The sequence below is a fragment of the Empidonax traillii genome, unplaced genomic scaffold (genome assembly GCF_003031625.1).
Source record: "Empidonax traillii isolate 1590-97213 ecotype Southwest subspecies unplaced genomic scaffold, ASM303162v1 scaffold130:size970688, whole genome shotgun sequence".
Lineage (NCBI taxonomy): Eukaryota > Metazoa > Chordata > Aves > Passeriformes > Tyrannidae > Empidonax > Empidonax traillii.
Window position 1 is genome coordinate 552,397 of NW_020955323.1, and position 23,131 is coordinate 575,527.

At 37.6% G+C, this 23,131-nt stretch overlaps 1 protein-coding gene across 5 annotated transcripts in view; it reads right to left on the reverse strand.

Annotated features, from left to right (window-relative positions):
• Positions 1 to 23,131, reverse strand: part of VTI1A (vesicle transport through interaction with t-SNAREs 1A) — a 263,102-nt gene that overhangs the window by 94,897 nt on the left and 145,074 nt on the right. For 2 of the 5 annotated variants that reach the window (XM_027883627.1, XM_027883626.1), the window contains 2 exons: positions 9,306 to 9,376; positions 4,914 to 4,975 (listed from right to left, as the gene is read on the reverse strand). In XM_027883627.1, the coding sequence (XP_027739428.1) occupies positions 4,914 to 4,975; positions 9,306 to 9,376 (133 nt within the window). Of the gene's footprint in view, positions 1 to 3,088; positions 4,794 to 4,902; positions 4,976 to 9,305; positions 9,377 to 23,131 lie in introns of those variants that run through there. The other 3 variants (XM_027883630.1, XM_027883629.1, XM_027883628.1) reach the window with 2 other exon arrangements.

Consider the following 23,131-nt stretch of genomic DNA (forward strand, 5'->3'; position numbering starts at 1 on the left):
TCCTCTGGTTTAAGTTAACCATATGCTTAAATATGTTCCTGAATCAATGTCTAAATTACTGAAGTAAACAGCTGCAGCTGTAAATATTCAACACGGAGCAGACGTTGCTAGAGGATTTACCGTTTCAATCATTTTGCAGTGTAGAAATACATCTTTAAGTAAAAGTAGAAATATATGTACCAAAAAATGTTGCTGAAACAGTTTCTACTCACACTTCTTTTGGCTTGAGACCAAATATGCAAATATCCCTGCAGCAAAGAGGAACTCCGCTATTAGCATGAAAACAAGGCAAATCTAACTGTATGTTAAACCTCACCCTGGATCAGTGACAGAAAGACCTGTCTCTAGAAAACTGCAGAGACCCAACAGTCGTGGCCTAGTATGACTGAAACTGAGACAAGCTTTAGCTCAGAAGAAAATCTTTTTTTGTTTTGGACTTTTGGGGATGGAAACAGAGAATGGTAGGGAAATAGGGGAAAATGGCAGTGGTAACACTCTTTGTTTTGGTTTGTGTCAACATAGTCATGAGTGTCTCTGCTGCTGTTCTTCAACATATGGAAATGTTTTGGCTTTCTAGTCAAACAAGAAGGCAGAGCAGACATCATTAACTTTTTACATCTCTAGTAGTGTGAGAAAACAAATAAAGGAATCCTGTGCATACACTGCTGAACAGCCACCCTACCAGGTCAGTGGGTGGAGGTTGAGCATCCTACACCCTCTTTAAAGTTCTGCCCTACACTGTTCCCTCAGCTTAATGACCTCTGCTTTACCACTGCTGAAGTTGTTTGAGAACTACTAGAAATGACTGCAATCCAGGCCCAAACTCTGAAGGCCAATCCTAAAAAACATGTTTTAAATCACTTCTGCTTAGGACCAGGGGCAAGGGACACAAGCTGAATGCTGGGATATTTCAGTTAGATACCTGGAGAAATTGCCTGTTCCAATGCCCAGAGGGGCATTAGTACCTCCAACCCTGGATGTGTTTGAAACTTGACTGGAGAAGAATCCAAGCAACCTGCTCTAGTGACACTTGCTTGAGTAGGAGGTGGGACCAGATGACCTCTAGAGGTTCCTTCCAAACTAAATTATCCTATGATTCTATAAAATGTTGAAAAATAATCATAAGGTCTGGGCTCTCCTGGAGCTGAAAAGTAGAAGGAAGTTTCACTAGAAGTGATTCAAAAAGTAGGACTCCCAGAGTTTTCCTGGACATAAGAGTGAAGAAGCTTGACCTCAACTAGCACAGGGGGCAGGCATTCCATTTCTGATTGTAGTCACATTGTCATGCATCTGTTGGCAAGTCACATAACTTACTACCTGAGAGCTGAGCACTTACTGCTTCATTTCTAAAGGTAGTGTCTCTGTCCTTATGGAAATCAAACTTTAAAAGTCTCTTTTATAAAAGCAGATGTGTTCATAAGCTTCTCAAAGAACCATTGATAACAATCCAGAAGATTGAAATCTGAAGATTAAAAGAGAATTGTTGGCATAAAAATTTCCTGGTAAACCAGACTGGATAAAACATTGACCTGGAGAGTAGCAGCTATTTTTCTAAAGTATTGTTTTCCCCACAGTTTGAAGGGGGGTAGATAGAACTTATCTGCCAACTGAATAAAGATTCAAATATACTAAAATTTTTATCTGGTTACTTTTGGGTTTGTTTGTTTCCCACTGGGCCGTGTGTGGCTTGGAGACTTTCCAAATTCTTTTCTTAAAAGCTTTTCTAGGCTATTGGCTTAGGATATGGGCAAAAGACTGAAGATCTTCCAGAACACATTCTTTTCTGCTTCTTTCTAGCACACTCTGCACATTGGGGTAGAGGTCAAGGGATAGAGAACTGAGACAACCTGTTCCAGTGCCACACCACACTCACAAATTTCTTCCTAATTCCCAATGTAAACCTGTTCTCTTTTTGTTTGAAGCCATTTCCCCTTATCCTAGTAATGCAATGCTCTAAGAGGAATATACTAGTTTAGCAGAATCTAAGAGGGGGGAAAAATAAATATATATATAATGAATGTATAGGTCATTTCAATGTAAGAATATTTAAAAACACTTATTAGAAAAATACTCTTGCCCACATACCCCATATACTGGGAGACAACAAATTCCAATACATAAGGTTAGGTACCTTAAATTGCTAGAGCAGCAAACTGGGATAGGAAGGGTAACCTATCCCTTTTATGCCACTGATTTCTTTTGTGAACTATGGCAACCTACAAAACCTGTTCTGCTTTTACCCTCCATCTCCAGAACATTTTATGCACAAACACATGGCCAGGGAACTCAGGTTATACAAAGGCAGTAATTTAGCCCCCTAGCCATTTAAATACCTGACCTCTTAATATGTTCGTCAAGATTCAAAAGAGAGGCTGCTTTGCCTTTCCCAGACACTAAAATTAGAAATAGTTAGGCATGAATTTGAGGCACAGGGTGTTAGCCTGGCAGACGACTTCAAGCATATCAGCAAATACATACTGTGGGAGCAGCAACTACACTGACCAATGTTCAGTTTAACATTACCTTTCCTGTATAATATTGATGGGAAGAATTGTCCTTCAGTGTCTTGTTTTATTGGTTCCAGTAATTATGTGAAACATTGTGTGGCCTGTACTGAAGTATGCAGAAATTAGGACACAACTGCCAATCTGTGCTAATTATATTTCTTACAGTTGTATTTTTCCAATTCACGCTGATTTCTTGGGGTCTGTGTTTTAAGATTATTCTTGTAGCTAAACAACACTGGGATGATGCTGAGGCTGGGACAATGCCCAACTACCCAACAGACACAAACAAATTAAATTCACTGTAGGTCTATCTATTATGAGGTTTCAAATAATATCCTGAGAATTGTCTACTGCAAGCTGCTTCTATGCTGGCACTACTTTTGGCACATTTACCTGAACTGAGCTTAAATCCTAACCTGCCTTTTATCTAGATGGGTGACTCAGCTCAGCATTTTTGTTGAAGAAAAAGGAAATCCAATGCCTTCCTGACACACAGAAATGTGCCATCGTGGTGTTCAACTACAAAATCCTTTTGTCTGAAAGGAAGAGCCCAAGTATATTTCAGAAAGATCATATTTTTCATTTGGCTTATGGAACACTTATAAACTAGGACTCCTAACTGTGATTCCCAAACACAAAACAAAGTCAAAGGTTACAGCATATGTTTTTGTTTCAGCTTCTTCAAATTACTTGCAAATGTATTCAAACACAATATGAGGAGATACTTTATTTTATTGAAAATAACAGACTACAGGGTGCTGCAAAAAAGGCTGGGGTACCTCAAGCATAAACATGGAAAGAATACATTGGTTTAGAAACCCATAAATCCTTATTTGAATCTGCCAACCTGAAAGCCAAGTAAAGCCCGAAAAAACTATTTTTCCTAAATGCTATGTCTGATTAAGTCATACTATTAAATGACAGCTGAACTTTAACATTAATATGATATTATTTAAATAACTGCATGATTTTTTTTTACACTAAAATGATGAATGATTTTTGGACAGCTCAATTGACATAAAGCAAGAAACCCCTTTAATGAGATTTGACAAAATGGAGACATATGCAGAATATTTGTTACAGCTCATGTCGCAGAGCCCTTCCTGAGGAGACTTGGGTTTAGTTGTGTCTTTTCTTTCGTTCATTTTTTTTATAGTTTATTTTGATTGTCTACAGGCACTGAACCATCCCTTTCAATTGCCACTTCCTTTCTCCACGGATTTTGAATTTAGCTTGTGTCATTTACATATTATTCTTAATCAGAGAATTTTATATGTTACAGTTTGGAGTTGGAATTGTATGAAATCTGTGGAATGAAGGCATGAGGTTCAGTCATTTTAACCTTTGTCAATGTGGTATACAAGGCACTAACAAAGGTATTTTTCTGAGGAGACTAGTGGAGGGATACAGCTTTATTTATTTCCCAAGCCAAGTGACAAATCAACAACTCTGCTAAAACTTCTCCTCCTTTTTACTTTTTTTTTTTTCTAATAAGCCAAGTGCATTAAGCAAATATGGAACATAAAAGCCCATGGTAAGGGTAATTTCATACTCAACTCTTCAGAGCACTAAACTCCCCTAAAACTGATCTTTCTTAGCACCCAGTAATGCTTATGTGAGGGATACTTTTCTTCTTCAGGAAGCTGAATATATACAGAAATGGACATCACAGAGAAGCTCAGGTGCTGTTTCACTGGGTAAAGAACATACATCCAGAGATGCCACTAACTCAAAAGAATCTGTCTGAGAATGTACTGATGTAAATTCAAGGTGAGAAGTAATCATTGGATAACTCCCTCCCTGCAGTCCCACATAGAATTTTGGGATGCTGCACAGTTTTCCTTTCTGTACCACCTCATTTTGATCCCATGGACAATTTTCATATCACAGGAAGCACGGGAAAAACATGTTAAAACTACAAGGGTTGACACTGTGTCTGCCCCATTTATTTAGGCAGAACTGATAATTTTAACCTTTTCTCTGCATGCAAATTTATGTTGCCCCAAAGCATTTACAAACTTTCTCACTTCAACAGGAAAACAAAACCCTCAAAACCCCCAAATCGCTCAAGAATAAGAAACACAACAGTTCTTATCAAAAAACCTAATTTTACAACACTCATCCAAAACCCCCCAAATAAATACAAAGAAACAAAGATGAGAAATCATTATGCAAGGGCTATCCCTCAGGCTACAGGAAACTCTTCCTGTAGGTGTGACAAAGCCTGCTATCTAACCACGCTGGCTTCACTGCCAGCACTCATCCAAAGATATTCTACATAGCAGCCTGTGTAAAACAACTTTGGTATGTTAGCACAGTGTTGAGGTTGAATTCAAACTAAAAATAAAGGCATGGAAGGAGAGAAGATGAAAAGAAAGAGGAGAAATGTCCCTACCTTGGCCTTACCTTCGCAACATTCCCGTCAAAATCCTGGAACTCTTCCCCAGGTTTGCATCTGTTTCTCTAAGCTGGGGAGAAAAGAGTCTCATTAAAGGTAAAAGGCACACATATTCCCACCTGTACAGAGGTTGATTGACTCAAACTGCTGTTTGAGTCAATCAACTTCAGGTTTAGCCCACAACAAGCTCTCAAAGCCACTGAAGCTCTGAAATTTAAAAATGTTTTGTCTTGTTTTCACGTACATAAAGATGAAACCCAGGGAAGATAAGACATTGAGGCAACAAAGGTGAGTCAGGATAAAGAGCAAAAGCTTTACAAATACAGGGCTGCAGGTAGAAGCTGTATACATTGGTATCCATAAATGCCACTGATATGTGTATGTGTATTGGTTATGTATATTAGTGAAGGCATCAAGGGATGAAGAGACAGCCATGTACTGTTTTCCTGATGCTTTGTGAAAGGAAAACTTATCTTTCTTTCACTGTTTTTCAAAGACAGTAGTTTAAAGAAAAACCAGAAATACGAAATATTTCCTTTTACCATTTCTCTGTAAAAGAAATATGCCTATACTGCCCCTTAAATACAAAACTTGTACTGACCTTACAGCAGCCACCACTGGTGTGGGTGCTCAAATAATTTGTATAGTATACAGTGTATATATATCTACAGAAGGCACAGCTGTATAATATATATTTCTTTCATGTAAGGATCTGACTCACTCAAAAGACCATTTTTGTAGTTTATTAGGACAAAGGAAACCTACAGCTTACAGCTAAATTTAATTAGTTGACTTGTCCTACAGCTCTCAAAAATCTCGCAAAATAGGTAAAAGCACAACTCAGTAAAAAAGTGAAATTGTCAAGATGGGGATGGGGAGTTCTGAAGCAAATGAACTTCATAGTTACTTCTATTGCTCTTTAAAAGGGGTTAAAATATCCCCTCTATTTTTGTGTTTCTTAGTGTCCCACAAAAGGAAATCTAGAAATGAAGAAGACTACAGGAAGAATGCAGTTACTCTCCTATATCCTCTTTTGCCACTGGTAGCTATAGGAGAGACATCTTTTGACATCTTGAAACCAATGGGACATCAAAATCTACTGTAAAAGATAATCTAATGATTCTGAGCATTTCAGTTATGAAATAGCAGGGACCACTGTTTCTAGCATGCCCCAAAACACAGCTGTGTGTACATACTAAAAACTATTCTTCTCGTTATGAAAGCTGAATATTTACCTCTTCATTATCAAATCAGATTGAAAGGATTACCTGACTCATTGACTTCTTACTAAAAAAAACTTTGTTGTAGTAGACAAAATATGTCCTGCGTTATAAATCTATCAAAACAGTAACACTGCCAAGAAGAGTGGCAGTCTTCCAATAACAGATGACCTTCATCACAACAAACCACTATTATATCTTGAATATATGAACGGCAGCAATATTAAAACCAGTGTCTATTCTGGAGCCCAATACTGTAAATATTTGCTACCAGATGTAACGTTTATTACTGAAATCAGTAGTTGCAATCAATGACACAAAACCTTTTTGCATTAATTTCCCCCTTGTTCTTCTAACAGCTATTAAAAAAATACCAAGTAGAAGCTGGGACTGGATAACACCAATCAAGACTTGCTCTTAGCAATATCATATTCAGTGGGAAGGCTTGCACTGACTCTCAGATCTCTGTAATTATGTGCTATGATGGAACAAAGATGAGCATTATATTCCAGGGAGGCCATTCCCTCATTTTTTCCTGATTCATCTAGACAATTCAAGCTCCAGAAAAGCAGTTTAGCCTGGTTTGACACAAGTAACAGGAGAAAAAACGTCACAATAATTTTTAAAAGGCTCATTAAAAAGCCAAGTTCTTATCTATGCTAGAAGGGAATCTGAAGTACAAATGTATGCTTTATATTGGTCTTTTATTATTCATAAAGATGCATTTAACACTTGGGGCTTCTCCTCCCTTTTCACAGAAAAGTAGCTCTCTCCTTTTTACCATTAAATGTTTGATCCTAACTTTCCTCTCTTGCTGCAGGATTCTACCTGACAGCTAGAATCAGTGCTGATAGTTAGGAAGGGGAAGCTGAATCTTAGAGGTTTGACAAACTCCTCTAAGCAAGACGACCTCATGTTTTTATGGTAATAAAAAAACCCACAAAATAAATGAAAGTAACACTAAAAAAGAAACAAACATGTATACACATAGTTGGAAGATCTCTAGCTACCTCCCAAGAGAACACTAAAAAAACACCTTTTCTTCCTGCACTGGCAGAAAAAAAAAACAACATAAAGAGTTTCAAACTGTTTGTTTTTATTGAAAACTGAATTATCTGATTGGAGGTCTTTCATTATTTCTTTACCAAAGAACTGCTGGCATGCAAACCTCTTAAGTGGCATAGGATGGGCACTTCCTTGTTTCACAGAACTGCTGTAGTGAAAACATTTTGAAATAGGCTTTGATATTAGTAATGGCAAACCCATATGGTGTTTAAAAAATAATATTATCAATGCGAAAACAGGAAGATGAACAAGATGCTGACATTTATATCTTTTTTTTTTTTTTTTTGCCTTAGACACATTTTAATTCGAGGCTTCCCTAAAAAATGTTGCATCTTTTGCATCCTGTATAGTACAGTTAACCTATCTGGATGCTAGCAGAGCTTTTATCCCTTCTCTTTGCCTTCAAAGTAAAAAGAAGTTTTACTCTACAGATAGGAAAATTCATGGATGTAAATTTAACCAAACTACTGAGACTCATTTACATTTTGCTCATAACAAAAGCTTTTCACAACACTGAACTGTTAAAGCTGACCATTATGTTCAAGCTGAAAATTGCATTTCAGAAAAAAACTTTATTCCCTGAATTATAACATAATAATGTCATGTGTTTATTGCAAAGATATCATGCATTGATAGAGCATCCTCTACCCCGATCTTTTAAAAAACCTCCAGAAAACAAAAACCTTGCCAAGTTATCCAGGATCATCCCTAACTGTTCATCTGAGTACACAGACAGCTGGGACAGGTCCACTCATGTGACTCCACTGGACAACTTTTCTGAATTCCCTAAAAAAAATATTTTAAGTGGCTTAGGACAAAAACTTGGAATTGGAGCTCTTCCATTATGCTAAGGGGTCTTTTACTGCAGTGTGGTGGGATGCACTTTCCTCGAATACCCTTATTTTTAATCTTGCTCTTTGCAGCTTAGAGGTTATGCCATCAGAGAAATTTGCTCTTCAGGTAGAAAGCATTGAAAAGGAGAAATTATGCTGTGAACCATGCATATATGGAGTGATCAGAACTACATCCCTCTTTCTCGTTCCTGAAGATCTCTAGGATCAGCAGAAAGGGATACCTGGCATTCATCTCCATTGCATAGGTTTTACTTGTCCAGCTAGAAACAGAAAAGACTCAGAAGTCACTGTGGAAGTGAGAAGCGGAGGCGAAATAAGACACCAAGTAGCCTGAACAACATCTGGTAAATACTCAAAATCCTTAGTTACATTTAGTGATTTATTTATATTTAACATTTTAAAGTAGGTGATGCCCAGGACTTCAGAAAGCAACTGGTACAGCTGATAGAAAATGCCTCATTAAAGCTGTCATGTGAAGCTTCACCAATCAAACCTACCCAGGTAAAGAAACTCCCCGTGACAGATAAAGGAGTTAATCTTTAAGTGCCATTGGTCAGTTAGGGACCTGTGGGAGGACCTAGCTTTGGCAAAATTGGACACTTGGGAAAATCTCTGAACAGCAAGTCATGGACAGAAAGGGGCAGGCTCAGCCTTCCCTGGTTCCATGAGCAGAAACCAGAACCAGAGAGGCTGGGTCCTTAGGCTGAAGTTGTACTCATTGAACTGGATGGGCTTCTGAGCATTTCCATGAATTCTGCAGAGTAGACTCATCCCCACGAAGGTCACATGAGCCAAAAATGACACAGATATGTTATTTTGACTGCAGAGACAAAGCAGCAGCATAAGAAACCAGCACCTGCCCTTTCACACAGAACTGCCTAGGGAGGCAGATATTAGCATTCACAGCTACAATTCACAGGTTGATCAACTATCAGTCAGGAGCTCAGTTATGATACTGAACTGTTTCATATGAAGTCCAAGAAGTCACTGAAATGGACACTAAAACAAACCCTTGAAAGGACAGAAAACTGACCTAACTGTGATATTAGTGACAGAAAGTTTGCCTCCCACAGCAGAGTTGGTGACTTCAGTGTGATTCCCCACCAAAAAGACTTTGCTGGGTTGGCCCCATGGAAGACACTTTGTAAGTTCTTCACTGCAGGTGGTGATTATATCTCATCTGAATTATTTTTGCATGCACAAAGAACTTGCTCAATACAATTAAAACACGAGGTCAGCAATCACTTATTATCAAACTTACCCTTTCCCGAGCACGCTGGATCTTCTCTCTGTCATGGCTGAGGTTCTCAAGCATCTCCTGTCCAATCTGCTCTGCATTAAAAAATGAAAATGTAAAGCATGAAAAATACAGCTTGTGACTGTAATGCCTCAAAAAGCCAAGTTAAATTGTAACAAGAGCATTAAATACATTTGGTAGCCTAATCACTCCTCCTAAGTGCAAAGAGGAATTTTAGGTTTTTCAAGTAACATAAAACTGAAGAAGCAAACCAAATCAGAAGCTGTTTCCTTGCAATTTCTTGAGGTTGTCTAGGCCTTGGGAATGGACCTTTGGTCTGTGAAGCAAAGGCAAGAAGACTTTCAGAGCTGCTCTTAGTGCAGGCTGCTCATACTTACCATATACTTCTTAAGCCCCTCCTTGTCTCAGAAAGGAAGGCAGAAAGCCTTTGCTAAACCACCAGTTTTGTATGTCTAAAGACACCGAGAACTCATACAAGAAGAAAACCACTCTCTGTGCCTCTCAGCATTTACCATTAATGCTTAAATCAAAGCTTTTTCAGGCTAAGCCCAGTTACTGGTATCTGCTTTGTTCCATCATGGACTATTTCTGGCAAGTTCAGAGATATGTAATCTCCTGGTGTTTTTAATAGTAGACACAGACATTAATTTATAGTCACCACCGTCTGTTTACATTGGGGTTGTTTGCTTCCACAGCTTACACTGAACCAAAGGTTGCAAAATTATAGTGGAGAGGCCTCAAGATATGGTACAAAGACAACACAAGATGCCAAAACTTTATTCTTCAAACAGCTTCAGTCAAATGCTTCTCTAACACTGAAATATTAGCAGCAAGTATAGAGAAGAGATTTTAATCTTCAAAGCTCTATAGAAACATTAAGAAACCCTCCCTGTATTTCCCTGAAGGAGAAAAATAAGTTTAATCATTCCCATTTTACATGGGGAAAAAGACAGAAGGAGCTGAAGCAGCTGTAGCTTGCCCCAGGGGACACAGCACGTGTGAGACAACCAGCATTTCTGTGCACATTCAGTTAGGTAACTTTACAGGCTTACCAGAGACACTCACCAAAACACTAAAACTACAAAAACATGATTTTGTTTTGTTGTTGTTGTTGTTGGTTGTGCTTGTTTGTTTTTGTTTTTGATTTTTATAAACAACAAAAACCATGTCCTGCTTTTGTTCGGGTAAGTGGTATCCTAAAATGTCATTACTTATGGAGCCTCGAGAAAATGAACCATTGAAAATTCACCATTATGTTAGTAAACACGACTATGATTTATTTTTTCTTTAATAGATGGACTCCATTTTCAGGAAACAATCCAAAGTAGAATAATCTCAAACTTTTAAAGTTTGAGACAAGCAATTTTTTTTTTTTTTTTTTTTTTAAATCCATTTAACACAAGGCACACAGTCTGCCAGCTAAAGTCTAAGGAAATTCATTACATATATATTTCTCTATCAGTTGCCAAGTACAGTACAAGTAAGATAAATATTTCCTCTGACCACAAATTGACATCCTCATTATACTATCTTGTCCCTCTTGGCTTGCTGCTCTTTACTTTTAGCTGTATATACAATGCCTCCCAAAGGTGAAATGTGGTAAGATACATGGTTATGGAGTTAAAAAGGCTGCACGGTGCAGTACATCTACACAAATGGCAGCCTAAGAAAGCGATTCACGAGAGCTTTGCCTATGTTTGTTTGCATGTCAAAGCACTCAGCGGATGAAACTATACTGAGCTTTTCCTCATCAAAGCACTCAACACACTGTAATACACGAACAAGATACATGTGTTCAGTGTAATCCAGGGGAGGAAAAAACAAAGCAAAATCTCTTAAAAAGAGAAGGGAAAAAAAAATCAACAAATTACTAACCTAGTAGCATGAGGTGAAATGATAATAAGTGTATTTATTGCTAAAAATTACACGTATGTTTGCAGACATAAAGGAATGTGAGCAGCAGATTTTCCTTCAAAGGAAAATAAAGTATAAAGTAAATGGCTAAAATGGCTTGGTATTTTATGAACAAAGCTCAAAAATATCTTTAGAGAAAACAGTTTTATTTTTATTTCAACAATTTTAAGCAAGTTACTATAGGGGTTTTTTTTCATCTTCTTCCTGTCACTGGCAAGTTCACACTCTTAGCTTTTTATAATGATTGAGTTTATTTTCCAACCATCAATGTGACAGCAGCATCAACTGTAAGTGAGGGTAAAACACCGTCACTTTGACGAATAGTGTATTTTCCTCTCATTGTCGATGACTGAAGACATCAATAAATAAGGAAGGAGAGCATGTCAGCCAGAATATCACAGAATGAATTGTTGATATGACACTTAGGGATTAAACCTTCAGCCATGAAGTTCAACCTAGCAGAGGGGTCTGAGAACTGAGATAGTTGTGTTTCTTCCCAGCAGCCTCTATAGATAAATAATTGGACGGATCATCAATTTTACAGGAGCAGCTTTACTCTACATGCACTTTCGTTGATGATCTTTGGCCTTTTTTGGACTAAAATAACAACACAAGTTGAACAAAGAGACATAACGGAGGTAACATAATCTCACAATAAGTTTGCAAACAAAAATTGACACCTTTATCCTCTTCATATCCTCGTTCTACTCAGAAAATTCACTGATGACAATGAAACTTGATTTTTAGCTGGAAGGTCAAGACAGTCAAGCAAAAACATTATTAAATAAAGAAAATACAGACTTCTAAATGATATGAAGACATGTCTCCTCGCTTGGTTTGCAACTGAAGGTGCCTGGGACTAGGAAAAACGTAACATTAGCCCACAGCACAGCTAATTACAACCTTGATAGCATTGCTATCTGCTTGCTACCATTTTTCAAGTTTCCCCACAGTGCTGATGTTTTCCTGCCAGTTAAAACATTTGTCTATGTGGCAGATCTGTGCTTTTAGTGGAACGGTGCTGTATAGATCTTTCCAGCCTACTTATAATGCAAGTCATTGATGAAGCTACTACAGTTATGTGAAAAGGTCAGGTTTGTAAGATATACTGTAGTGCAGATGCATGAATTAAGACCAATACACAAACTGAAGGGTGTTGCCTGTTGCCAATAATGGTGTTATTTCCACAGAATCTTAACAACATCAATTATTTGGGGATTATGCCAACCTTTCAGTCATTATATATGGACAATGTTTAGTACAGTGCAGTCCCAAGTCCTGCGAAAGACTGAGTGGTGCTGTCTCTTCTAACTGAAATTCCCAAAGAGATGCATAAAATGATGTTCTAAAATTACAGCTTAACTATGGGAAGCAGAAGGGTGAATGCATTTACATCATTATTATCTATGTACTGACAGAGGGCAGGAATATTGGGTAGAGCAATTATCTCAGTCTTAAACAATGCTGTGATGGCCAGAAAAAAATAATTCTGAAAAAGTACATAATATTAACAAGCATTAACAAGCCTTAAAGGGTGACTGCTAAAATTCACAGCTCTAAATGTATTCTACCCTAAAGGGGCTTCAACAAGGTATGGAAAATCAGCCTCTTCGGTACCAAGCACTTCAATAATGCCATGTTGTGAGTCCAACACAAAAGGTGCTTAGTTCTATAAGACTGTTACCCAAAACGAAAAAAGATAACATTTCTTATCCCAAAACACTGCAATTAATTAAAAAAATGAATACACTTTCCTCAACTGAAGAAAACACACTCCCCACCCAAAACTAACAAATGCAAACTCACCTTTCCCCTTCATATGTGCACAAATTGGCACATGGTTTTCAACTTTCCAATCGAGATAAACCCAAAAGACAATGATCACTTCTAGCAATGTTTTATGCTCCCAAATACTCCCTTTATTTGGAATTTGCCTGTAACCTATATGCAGTATTTATTTGCACGTACAAATCGTAATTACTTAATACATGGCCTACAAAGCTTGGTTTCTAATACCTAAACACAAGTCAAGGACACAAAATAAGTTGTGCTTGACTGGTTTTTCTTTTCCTTTTTTTTGCCTCCAGCCAGTTAAGTATTTATTTACTTTATCAGCTAAACTGATTCTGAAAGAGCTTTTTCTAATCACTCAAGTCAATAATACTTTTTCCCTTAAGAATGACTAATATATTTACTCAAGAGATAGGAATGACACAGAATGAGCCTCTCCAGGCTTTTGGATAAACAAACATGCATTTTGAAGACAGACTCCCCATTTTTCTTTTTATATGAAAAATAAAATAATCCAACATAATTTATAAAGCACCTTTTCTCTCAAAGTGTATCCTGCATGTGTGCATATATATATATATTCATATATATATATATATATATATATATGAATATGTTTCGTAAGAGGCAGCAGATATCTTGATATGATTTAAAATATAAAAAAAAAGCTTAAAACCAACCAAATCCCAGAGAGGATACCTGGAAGTATTATTTGCTCAACCTCATCATATGTACCATGTATGCATCTGAGCTGTGTAAGTAGAGATTGGAAAAGAGAAACTAATTTACACTGGGAAAAGCAGACCATGTTAAAAATCAAGATGGCTGTTCCACAGAATCATGAAATACACTACAAAAAACCCACTGTGTGTTGATCAGGGTAGGAATGGAGAACAGTTCCACCCTGAGATCTTCACCTCTGTCTAGCAGTGCCATTTGGGGAGTGTAAGTGTGTGTTGTCTTTGCACGGAGACATCGCATGCTCTGAAGACATAGTAAAAGCTTATGGAAGATTTTCTGAGAACCACACTGACACAGGTTGGGAGTTTTTTTGTTTGTTTGTTTGTGGTTTTTTTGTTTTGTTTTGTTTTGTTTTTCTAAAAGCCACTCTGTTTTGGACAGGTTAAAAGTTTTGATTTTAGAAGACTAGGATAAATCATCAACAGCAGTTTCTGGGAAAAAAAAATGCTAGAAAACTTTAAATGCTAGCTGTTCAGAGGTGACAGCAAGCAGATTTACAAACTTGGAAAATATATGTTGCGGGAGTTGAAGAATTCAGGGCTGAGTCAAATGCCTTATGCTCCTGACAGCAGAAAGTTAATAAAGAAAGTGATGACATATCTTGAAACATAAGGACACAGGTAAAAGTCTGATAAATTCCCAAGTTCACAGTTGATATGTATTTACACTGAACAGCCAATACAATTAGAAACAGAAGGATTTAGATCATTAAATTTATTAAACAACAAGTACAAATTAATACAGATAAATGAAAGATAATATAACAGCTATTAGCCAACGGAGAGACAATTTGTAGGGTATTAACAGAACAGTGAAACATGAGAGTTGGCGCTCACATGCCTCAGGAATTTGTCATGAAGATGTTAACCTGCTTGTTGTTAAGTGGTCATTAACACAGTAAAATAAAAATTAGCTATTTTCCATAGGGACTATTTGGTCTCTTCAGCAGAAGCAAATGCCACACTAGTGGAAAGAGCACTGACAGTCCACAGCATACACTGAGGACATTCAACACTTCCAGAGCTGTCTGAAGTTCAGTTGCAAGAGAGGATAAAAGAAGTTGCCCAATCTTATTGTGAAAGCAAGCAACATCTAAAGATACCTCCCAAACTGCTAAAGTCCAACATGTCCACCAAACTAAAAATACATACATTTTTTTTTCAAATGAAAAGGTCCCTATAAGCTATAATGGATGTTCAGGAAATTATTTTCATTGGCCAAGAGCAAAAGGGCTCCGTTGATACCAAGGTCGGGGAAACCAGAAAGAAAAACATCCAGAACACCTAATCAAAATCCAGTCTTTGTACTTCGTTCAAAATAAGGAAGAAAAGATGTTTGAGGAAGGTGCAACATGCTTTTAAGAAGAAACTGGGAGCATTTCATAACCAGCACCTCCCATGGTCCAGACCTACTTTGTCCTTCGCCAGAAAAAAAAAAGGCAGATAAATGAGAAGAAAATAGTAAAAAGAAAGGAGAAAGATGATATATGACAGACCTAGTAACTGCACCTCCAGTTGCCTTTTCTATTTCTAAAGTTTCATACCTTTTCTGAAATCCTAACTTACATCAATCTGCTGGTAAAAAAACTACTCATTTCTCACTAACTGATGTATTTTTTCTGTCTACTCCCATCACCCATCTAGCTGAGCTCCTTTACTAACATCCTCACAGCAACATTCACAGGAGGTGGCAGACTTTGATTCTGCTGAGCACTTGTCTACATTGAAGTCCAGCCATTGTTCCAGCCATGCCCCAGCTTGGCAGTGCTCATCTGCTCCAAATTCCTCCCATCACATCTTCCTCCCCTACCCCTTTCCTTCAAATAAGTTCTAAGGCAAAAAGAAATCCTTCCTTAGTGCACTGGTAAGTAAACAACTCGCTACCCCCTTTTCAATCACTCACATTCGTGAAGTTGGGAACCAACCCGCAGTACCTTCTTTTCCTACTACTTTTAGGTGCTGCCAGGATGGAAGAAGTCCCTGCGCACTGTGAGCTTGGTGCAAGGAATGGATGGTGCTTCGTTACAGTACTGCTAATCGTGAACTTGTCTGAAAGCTATTTAGCAGGGGAGAGTATTAACAATCCTGATTGCATCTAAATTAAGTTGCAGAAACATATCCTCTAAAACTTGAGCCACAAACCATTGCTTAATTAAACCTATGACTCCAAACAGCACTGAGATGATTCAACAGTGATCTTTGGTTCATTTAAAGCTGGATTCATAATCATCATTTAATCAAAAATGCTCCACCACCTACCAAGTTTGCTATACACTCAGAGCAGTGCAAATAATTACTCTGGACCCCGCAGCACTGGTTATTTCAAAGACTTAAAATGTGCAGGAAGAGAGCTGGCAACTTAAAACTCCTGCATTTAGCAGCTTGAGGCTCGTAAAGTTGGCCCTGCCTCTAGAGCTGATTTGCTCTTAAAGCAGTAAGTGCTCTTCAAGACAGAGAGGTGAGCACAAAATAGATGAGACAGAATATCAGAGCCAAACAGTGAACAGAAAGAAAAAAAAGTCACATTAGTTTCTCAAAAGAGAAGAAAATGTTTTGAAATATGTTTTAAAAGTGAAGAGTGGAGCAAGAAGTTTTTTTTCAATCTTATTTGACTACACAAAACCACAGTCTATGACATTGAAGCGGTACAATGACGAAGAAGAAAGTCTGTTAGTTATATCTGTAAGCACTGGAATAATTAATTTTTTAAAACTGATTCTTCATAACCCATTTATGCAGCTTGAACTTATGAATAAGAACAAGGGGTTTTTTTGCAGTATCTCAGCTTCTGGACATCAGAAAACCTACGAGAAGATTATATCCTTCAGCTCTTTCAATCTGAGAAATTGTTCCTTAGAGGGAAAAAACAAATTCAACAACAGAAAAAAAAAAAAAAAAACAAAAACATAGCCATTTGGGCTTGCCCACGTTTCCCCCAACCTGAATCTACAGACTGACTCAAAAGTCAGGGAAGTTGGCAACACAAGCAAGAAGTCTATACTTCTTTGATCTTTAATACTTCCATGGAGCTAAAGAGTGTTTTAACCTTTCTTGCCCTGTTCAGAAATCCATTTTAAATGTGAATGGAAGTACCTCCTGCTGCATTCATATTCATATTTAAACAACAAAAATTAGAAACAAAAAAGTATCCAGACATTAGAAAAATAAACAAACAACACCAGAGAAGATGATAATAAATAATGTTTAAAATCACTGACCAAAAGGTGTAGCAGTCTGTGAAAAAATAAAGTATTCTGTAAACAGTGTATGTATGTATATATATATGTGTGTATATATATATATGTATACATTTATATATATATAAACTTTCTTAAACACTGGAAAGCCCACAAAGCAGGTGAACGGCCCAGCAACCTCGAAGCTGGCTTCAGTGCAACTCATTCTTTGAATACGAATTAGCAATGGGTAATTGTGGCATATTTATGAGGCCTTTTGCCTGGTCCTTTTCTCCAGTGAACGCTGTATTATTCATTGCGTGTGCCCTGACCCCAGTGCGCTCCTGTTCTGACAAATCATACTTGATTAAGACAAATCTTTATTAGTTAGCTAGTCAACTTCCCCATTTATCATTTGCAAATCCCATTCTCCTTTCTGGGTACAGTAAAAGTAACTGAAACTGAGACCATATTTCCTCCGTATAAAATGAAATGCTTGTTACAGCCAGCAAGTGCAAATAGAAGCCTAGAAGTCAGTAGTAAATGATAAAACAGAGGTTTAACAGGCATAAATTACAGATGTGGCAAAACTCTAACACAACAGTATACCTTAGGGCTGAGGAAATATTAATTAGCTCATCCTTTCAATGTTTCTAGTTTTTTTCATAAACTAAATCTCTCAAAATCTAAATGCCATATAAAAGAACTGTATTGCAAAGTTAGGGGATGAAAGCACCAAGGTTTAAAAAATAATGAGAATGCAGAGGAAATCTGCTGTTCAAGGTTTCTACCAAAACTAAGAAAAGATCTTTTAAGAGTTAATCTATTAAAGGAGGAAAAATTAATTCCAAATTACTAATGAAGCTCGTTTCCCTTGAAAACGTAGTATCTCTCCAAAGAGATGGCAATTTGGAGAGGCAAAACCCCCTTCAAGACCATGTTAGTTTATTCATTGGGTACTTTATGACTAGAAAACCAAGTGATGTGCAATGCAGAACAGTTCAGCCGTGACAGTAGTTTTGCTTGCAGGGAAGGATGTTTCTTCTATCAGGACTCTGGTGATCTGAAGCAGCTACTCGGACGTGCAGGGACAAGGGACAGAGGGAAAGGACAGTCCGCAGCTTATTGGCCTGGCTGTGGTTCAAGTTCCAGCTTTAACACAGAATTTTATTCTGGCCTCTGGAGGATTCTCTAGGAAATGCTTGCTTGGTTGTAATTTTGTTTGGTGATGAAGTTTAGTAGATTGTGTATTTTATTACATTTTGAGTCTTGGTTTTCTACAGTATGATAATTATACCCATCAATTAGAATCTGTGTTCACTTGAAATATACAATAATTTAAAAACCTGCACCTAAAGGACAAAATATCAAGATAAACATCTCTATGCTCCTTACACAGCACACTTCTTACAGCCTCCAGTCTTCCTCCACTTACACCATTCCCTCTCAAGACATTTTTCCTTTATTTTCTTGGGGTTTTCCTTGCTCTGCAGGATCAGTGCAGCAATGGATTCTGCTTTTTCACACACATGAGCTAAGTGCTAGTTATTTCCATCTGTAATGTTGCCTTTGATTACACACAGAGTAATGCTGAGAAAACCACTACCTCCCTAAACCTGCAGTGAGGGTTCAGAGGGAACAATGAAAAATACCCGATGGTCTGGCAAATCAGTGTTACCAGGAGGTATATAAGAAGGAGCAACTCAGCAACAATTATCGATACTTTTGGCATCTCTACATTAAACTACCACTATATGGTTTAATCTGGGGAAAACCTGGAGATTCTGTGCTCCAGAACAAGCAGTTTACTGCTTGGGCAGCAGCTTTTGCATGGATCCTCCCAAAGCAGCTGCGAGGAGTGCCATCCCAGCTACTGGACACGGTCTTTGAGTCCCCAGTGATTTGTGTCAGGGTTACCAGAGCCTCTGCCTCTCACTGTTGGGTGCTACTTGAATTGCAGTCAGCACAGATAGGTGCACTGGAGGTGCCGTGAAGAAGTGCTGGCAACAGAACAGTCTCTGTGGAGATGTCCCAAGTTTGGATGACATCTCCCCTCTCTCCTGGTCTGCAGACATGTCAGCATGCAGGACATGCTCCCAAAGGCATCATGTGGTCTGTAGGACTCGCTGGCAGGCCACTGTTAACATTTATTTGTGTGAATGGTCTATATGCTGCAGAATGAAGAAATTTAGTAGGTTTTTCTTTGCTGTACCTTATTTCTTAATTTCTAGAGGACCAATATGAGCAAAATAGTACTGAGAGCAGCCCCTAGCCCACGCAGCAGAGAGACAAGAACCCGGATTTTCTGTCATGCTCATAGATCAAGCACATGGGGAGGCAAGGTCAGATCTGGGAAAGACACTTCTGTACCCCTGGTAAATATTTGCGCCTGCTTCTCTGTTTCTAATATGGTTGTGAAAGAATCCACATTGGTCAAATACAGTATGTAACATTAAAAGGCTTGTATTTCTATGGAAGGCATTTAAATACTGCACTTAGCCTCTTATATATTAATTTTCATTACAACCACCGCTTTGAATACTATTTTAACTAAAAAAACATTAGAAATTATTTTTAAAATGAAATATGAAGTGGCCCACTCTCCTTAACTACGGGAGACTATATTTAATCTCATAAAGGGTTTTTTTATTATTTGAGGCCCAAAATATAATTATCTCATGATCTACTGAATTGGTAAATTATTGCAGTATGACAATTTAATGCAAACACCCAGTTTACAAACATAACTTTGCTGGAAATTCTCAAGAAGTGTTAAACCGATGTCAGTGTCTCAGTAATTTCGCAGTTTAAAAACAGTTAGAAATGTAATGACTACACTGCACTTGATTAAAGCATTTACAGCTCTAATCAAAAACTGACAGCAAGATCAAAGATGTTAACTTAAATCTCTCTTCTAATTATGTTTAAAATGCCACACCTCAGGCCTGTCTCTCCTCTTCTTTTTCAAACCAAATTCTGCTTAAGAAAGATCTAACACTTCTTAACAGTTCATTATCCAATAAAACTATTCAAAGCTTAAAAGCAATCTACACAATTAGTCAGGACCTCAGGGAGTCCACCGGTAGTCTTTATTACAGGGCTTCATATTAAAACACCTTAATTATATTTGTCAAATGGATTTCATTAAAACCCATCGTCACTTTAATTTTCATATTTTGACAGTGCTGGCATAGCATTATTACCACCTGCCAAGCTACGAACTACAACAAAATTATCAAATTCCTTCAAATACTAAGCAGTTTCTTTTTGTACCTGACCAATGATTTCCCTCTTTTTGGTGAATGCACCATAATTAAGAGGAATAATTAAAATTCCACATTCAAGCAGCACACATGCAAGCTAAACATACAGTGTATCTGTTGCAGGTGTGTAAACAAGAACCTATATGGGTACCTGGTTGCCAGGAGCACATAATACAAAGGTAGGACACATATACCGAAGTGCTTCTGAATAATAAAGCCAAGACATCAAACAGAATGCACTATTATTTAATCAAATGACAACCATGATGACTTGAAAGCAGAGGACATTTTAACTTCTACTCATTATTCTGTCATTTCGACACAACAGATCTGGGGATTATGACCATACGCTGTAACCACAGTTTTATTTTAGATTTAATCCATGGAGGTTCCACTTGACTTTAGACAATCACATTGAAATATAATTAAAACATAATTGTTCCTCCTCTCTACATACAGTCAGTACTGTGACAAGGGCTTCTGATATTTATGATACATTTCCAATGCAGGACATATCAATTGTTGTTTGGGGTTTTTTTTCTTAATAATGCCACAGCAATTAACGACTTTAGATAATTATCAATAATATAAAAGGGAGGTACCAGCATCTGTAATGCAGCACAGTTTGGGCTGTTAACGTCATGCTGGATATAGAAATAAATTATTTCCTAATTTTTGTTATCTGAAATACTGTACAGAAAACTGAAACAATTTACTGTTATTGTGCTTATATTTACTGAGCTAAATTCAAGCCTGATTAACTCCATGCTCTTCATCTCATGTGTATGAGATGACTTTAGCCCACAACAGATATAACAATGGCATGCAGATTGCAATGGGGAAAAGAACAGAGAATTTTCCTTTCTTTCATATAATCATAGCAAGAAATAAGAAATTAAGAGGTTTCTGCCATATGTCTAACACACTTCACTGCTTTGTACAAAGGTCTCAAGAGTAATGATCTCCGTGTGTTATGAATATTTTAAGACTTATTAAATGTTCTTGGATTATTGTGGGAAATCTATGGGATTCTAAAGAACCAGTTTAAGTGACAATCAAATATTATTCCTACTTAAGGTAAAATAAAAAATTAATAATTATTTAATGTATTATCAAGGAGGAAAGCTTCAACCTCTTTCACACTCTTTCACAAGTTCTAGCAAAGGAATTGCTGAAGATGTGCTGGGGTTTATTTTATTTAATTTCTATTTTATTTCTTTTCATTGTTTTAATTGCTTTTGAATTACAAAGAAATAAATCAGAGTACTTACAAGCGAGGGACTATGAGCTGATCACAGATCTCATTTGATTTTTTTGGCAAGTGACCTTATTTCTTTTATCCTATTTACTCTGTCTGTAAAACAGGGGTAAATAATGTTTCTACTAGAATTCCACTGAAACAAGCAAATGCCCACATACTGCTTAGCTTCTGTTATCAGGACATCTTATAGCAAATAATCAGAATTTTTTGGTGCCTCTTATGCAACTTCAAAATATCACCACAACCTTGGGTGCCTTTGGGGGTTCCTCTTAGAAACCCATTAACCAGAAGACAATTTAGGAGATAAATAGTGTTTTGAAAACTAGCCCAGCCCAAACTTGAGTGTAGGTTTGCTTCTACTGACCTGGTGAGAGCCAGCTGCTCCAGCCCGACACAAGGATGGATGCAGGGATAGGGAAACTTCCCAGATAAAGAGCTCACATCTGCCTTTGACCAGTCATGCTTTCCCTCTTGAAATCTCCTCCTCCCTCTGCACCCAAGATCCTGCCCTCTCTGTGAGGGCTGTGTAAAGCTCTGGCTTTGGTTCCTTTCCTCCCTATAGATCTGCAGTTGATTTACGGCTGGAAAATCTCATGCACCAACTCAGTTACTATTTAATAAGTGACAGATTTCCCTCTCTGGTACACTGCCATTTCCTCTCCCATCTCTCTCATTGCTTAGCCTTCAACTCAAATTCAACACAACACAGCAGTTCCTTGTCCCCCAACATGTCTCCACACCATCTATTCTCATGACAGGCAACACAATCATCTTCTTTTCCACCCACCCTCAACATCTTTTTTTACTCAGTTCTTTTTTTTTCAGTTCTCATTTTTGGGCAAGCTGTCCGATTCTTTCTGCATGACATCAATAGGAAACTGATGGGTCCCAGCCATTCCCCTTCCTAAAACTCCATTCTAAGCTTCACCCTTTCTTTAAATTATCACATACTATTTTTTTTTTTTTTTTTAGCTGTGGTAAAAAATCTACATACCACCTACAGTACTGTAGAAACGCTGCTACAAACACTGTTTTTTTAGTATCATACTGGTCTTTTCCTTTCATGCTGCTGCTTCTCCCCAGTTTGGCACATTAAACAATAGCTACCTTCCTTCTGTAGCCAATCCCTTCATGGTCTGACTTTCCCATTTGCTATCAGCATATTAATTCCTCTCTCACCTCAGATCTATCTTTCACTTGTTAAATTTTTACTCAAGCATTTCTGCGCTGTCTCCCATGTTGCCATGACTGAAAGGAGCTGAGCATAAACAACTCATCACCTCATCCCCCTCCTGCAGTCTCTGATCTGGACTTCTCTTGTCCATTGATATACTAGTAACAATAATTTCTTCACAGTCCATGGAAGTCTCAGGCACAACCATGAACCTTTGTGTTAGTTGAATTTCTAAATGTGTAGTCCCAGAATGGATAAGCAACAGCACAAAATGTGAGCACATGTCAGTACCATCCAAAAGGGAGGAGGAAGGAAGGTACTGTAAAAAATAAGTTAGCCCCACTTGCCTTCACTATTTCAGTGCAGGTGTGACACAGGGATTTACAATGTACACTGCATTGCTGTCAGATTTTACCTTTCCAAAGCAAACAATAACCCTCACAAGCTATCAGTAAATAGAATGTGAATCCTGTTGTCATGAGTGAATAATTTATTAAATTGACACTATTA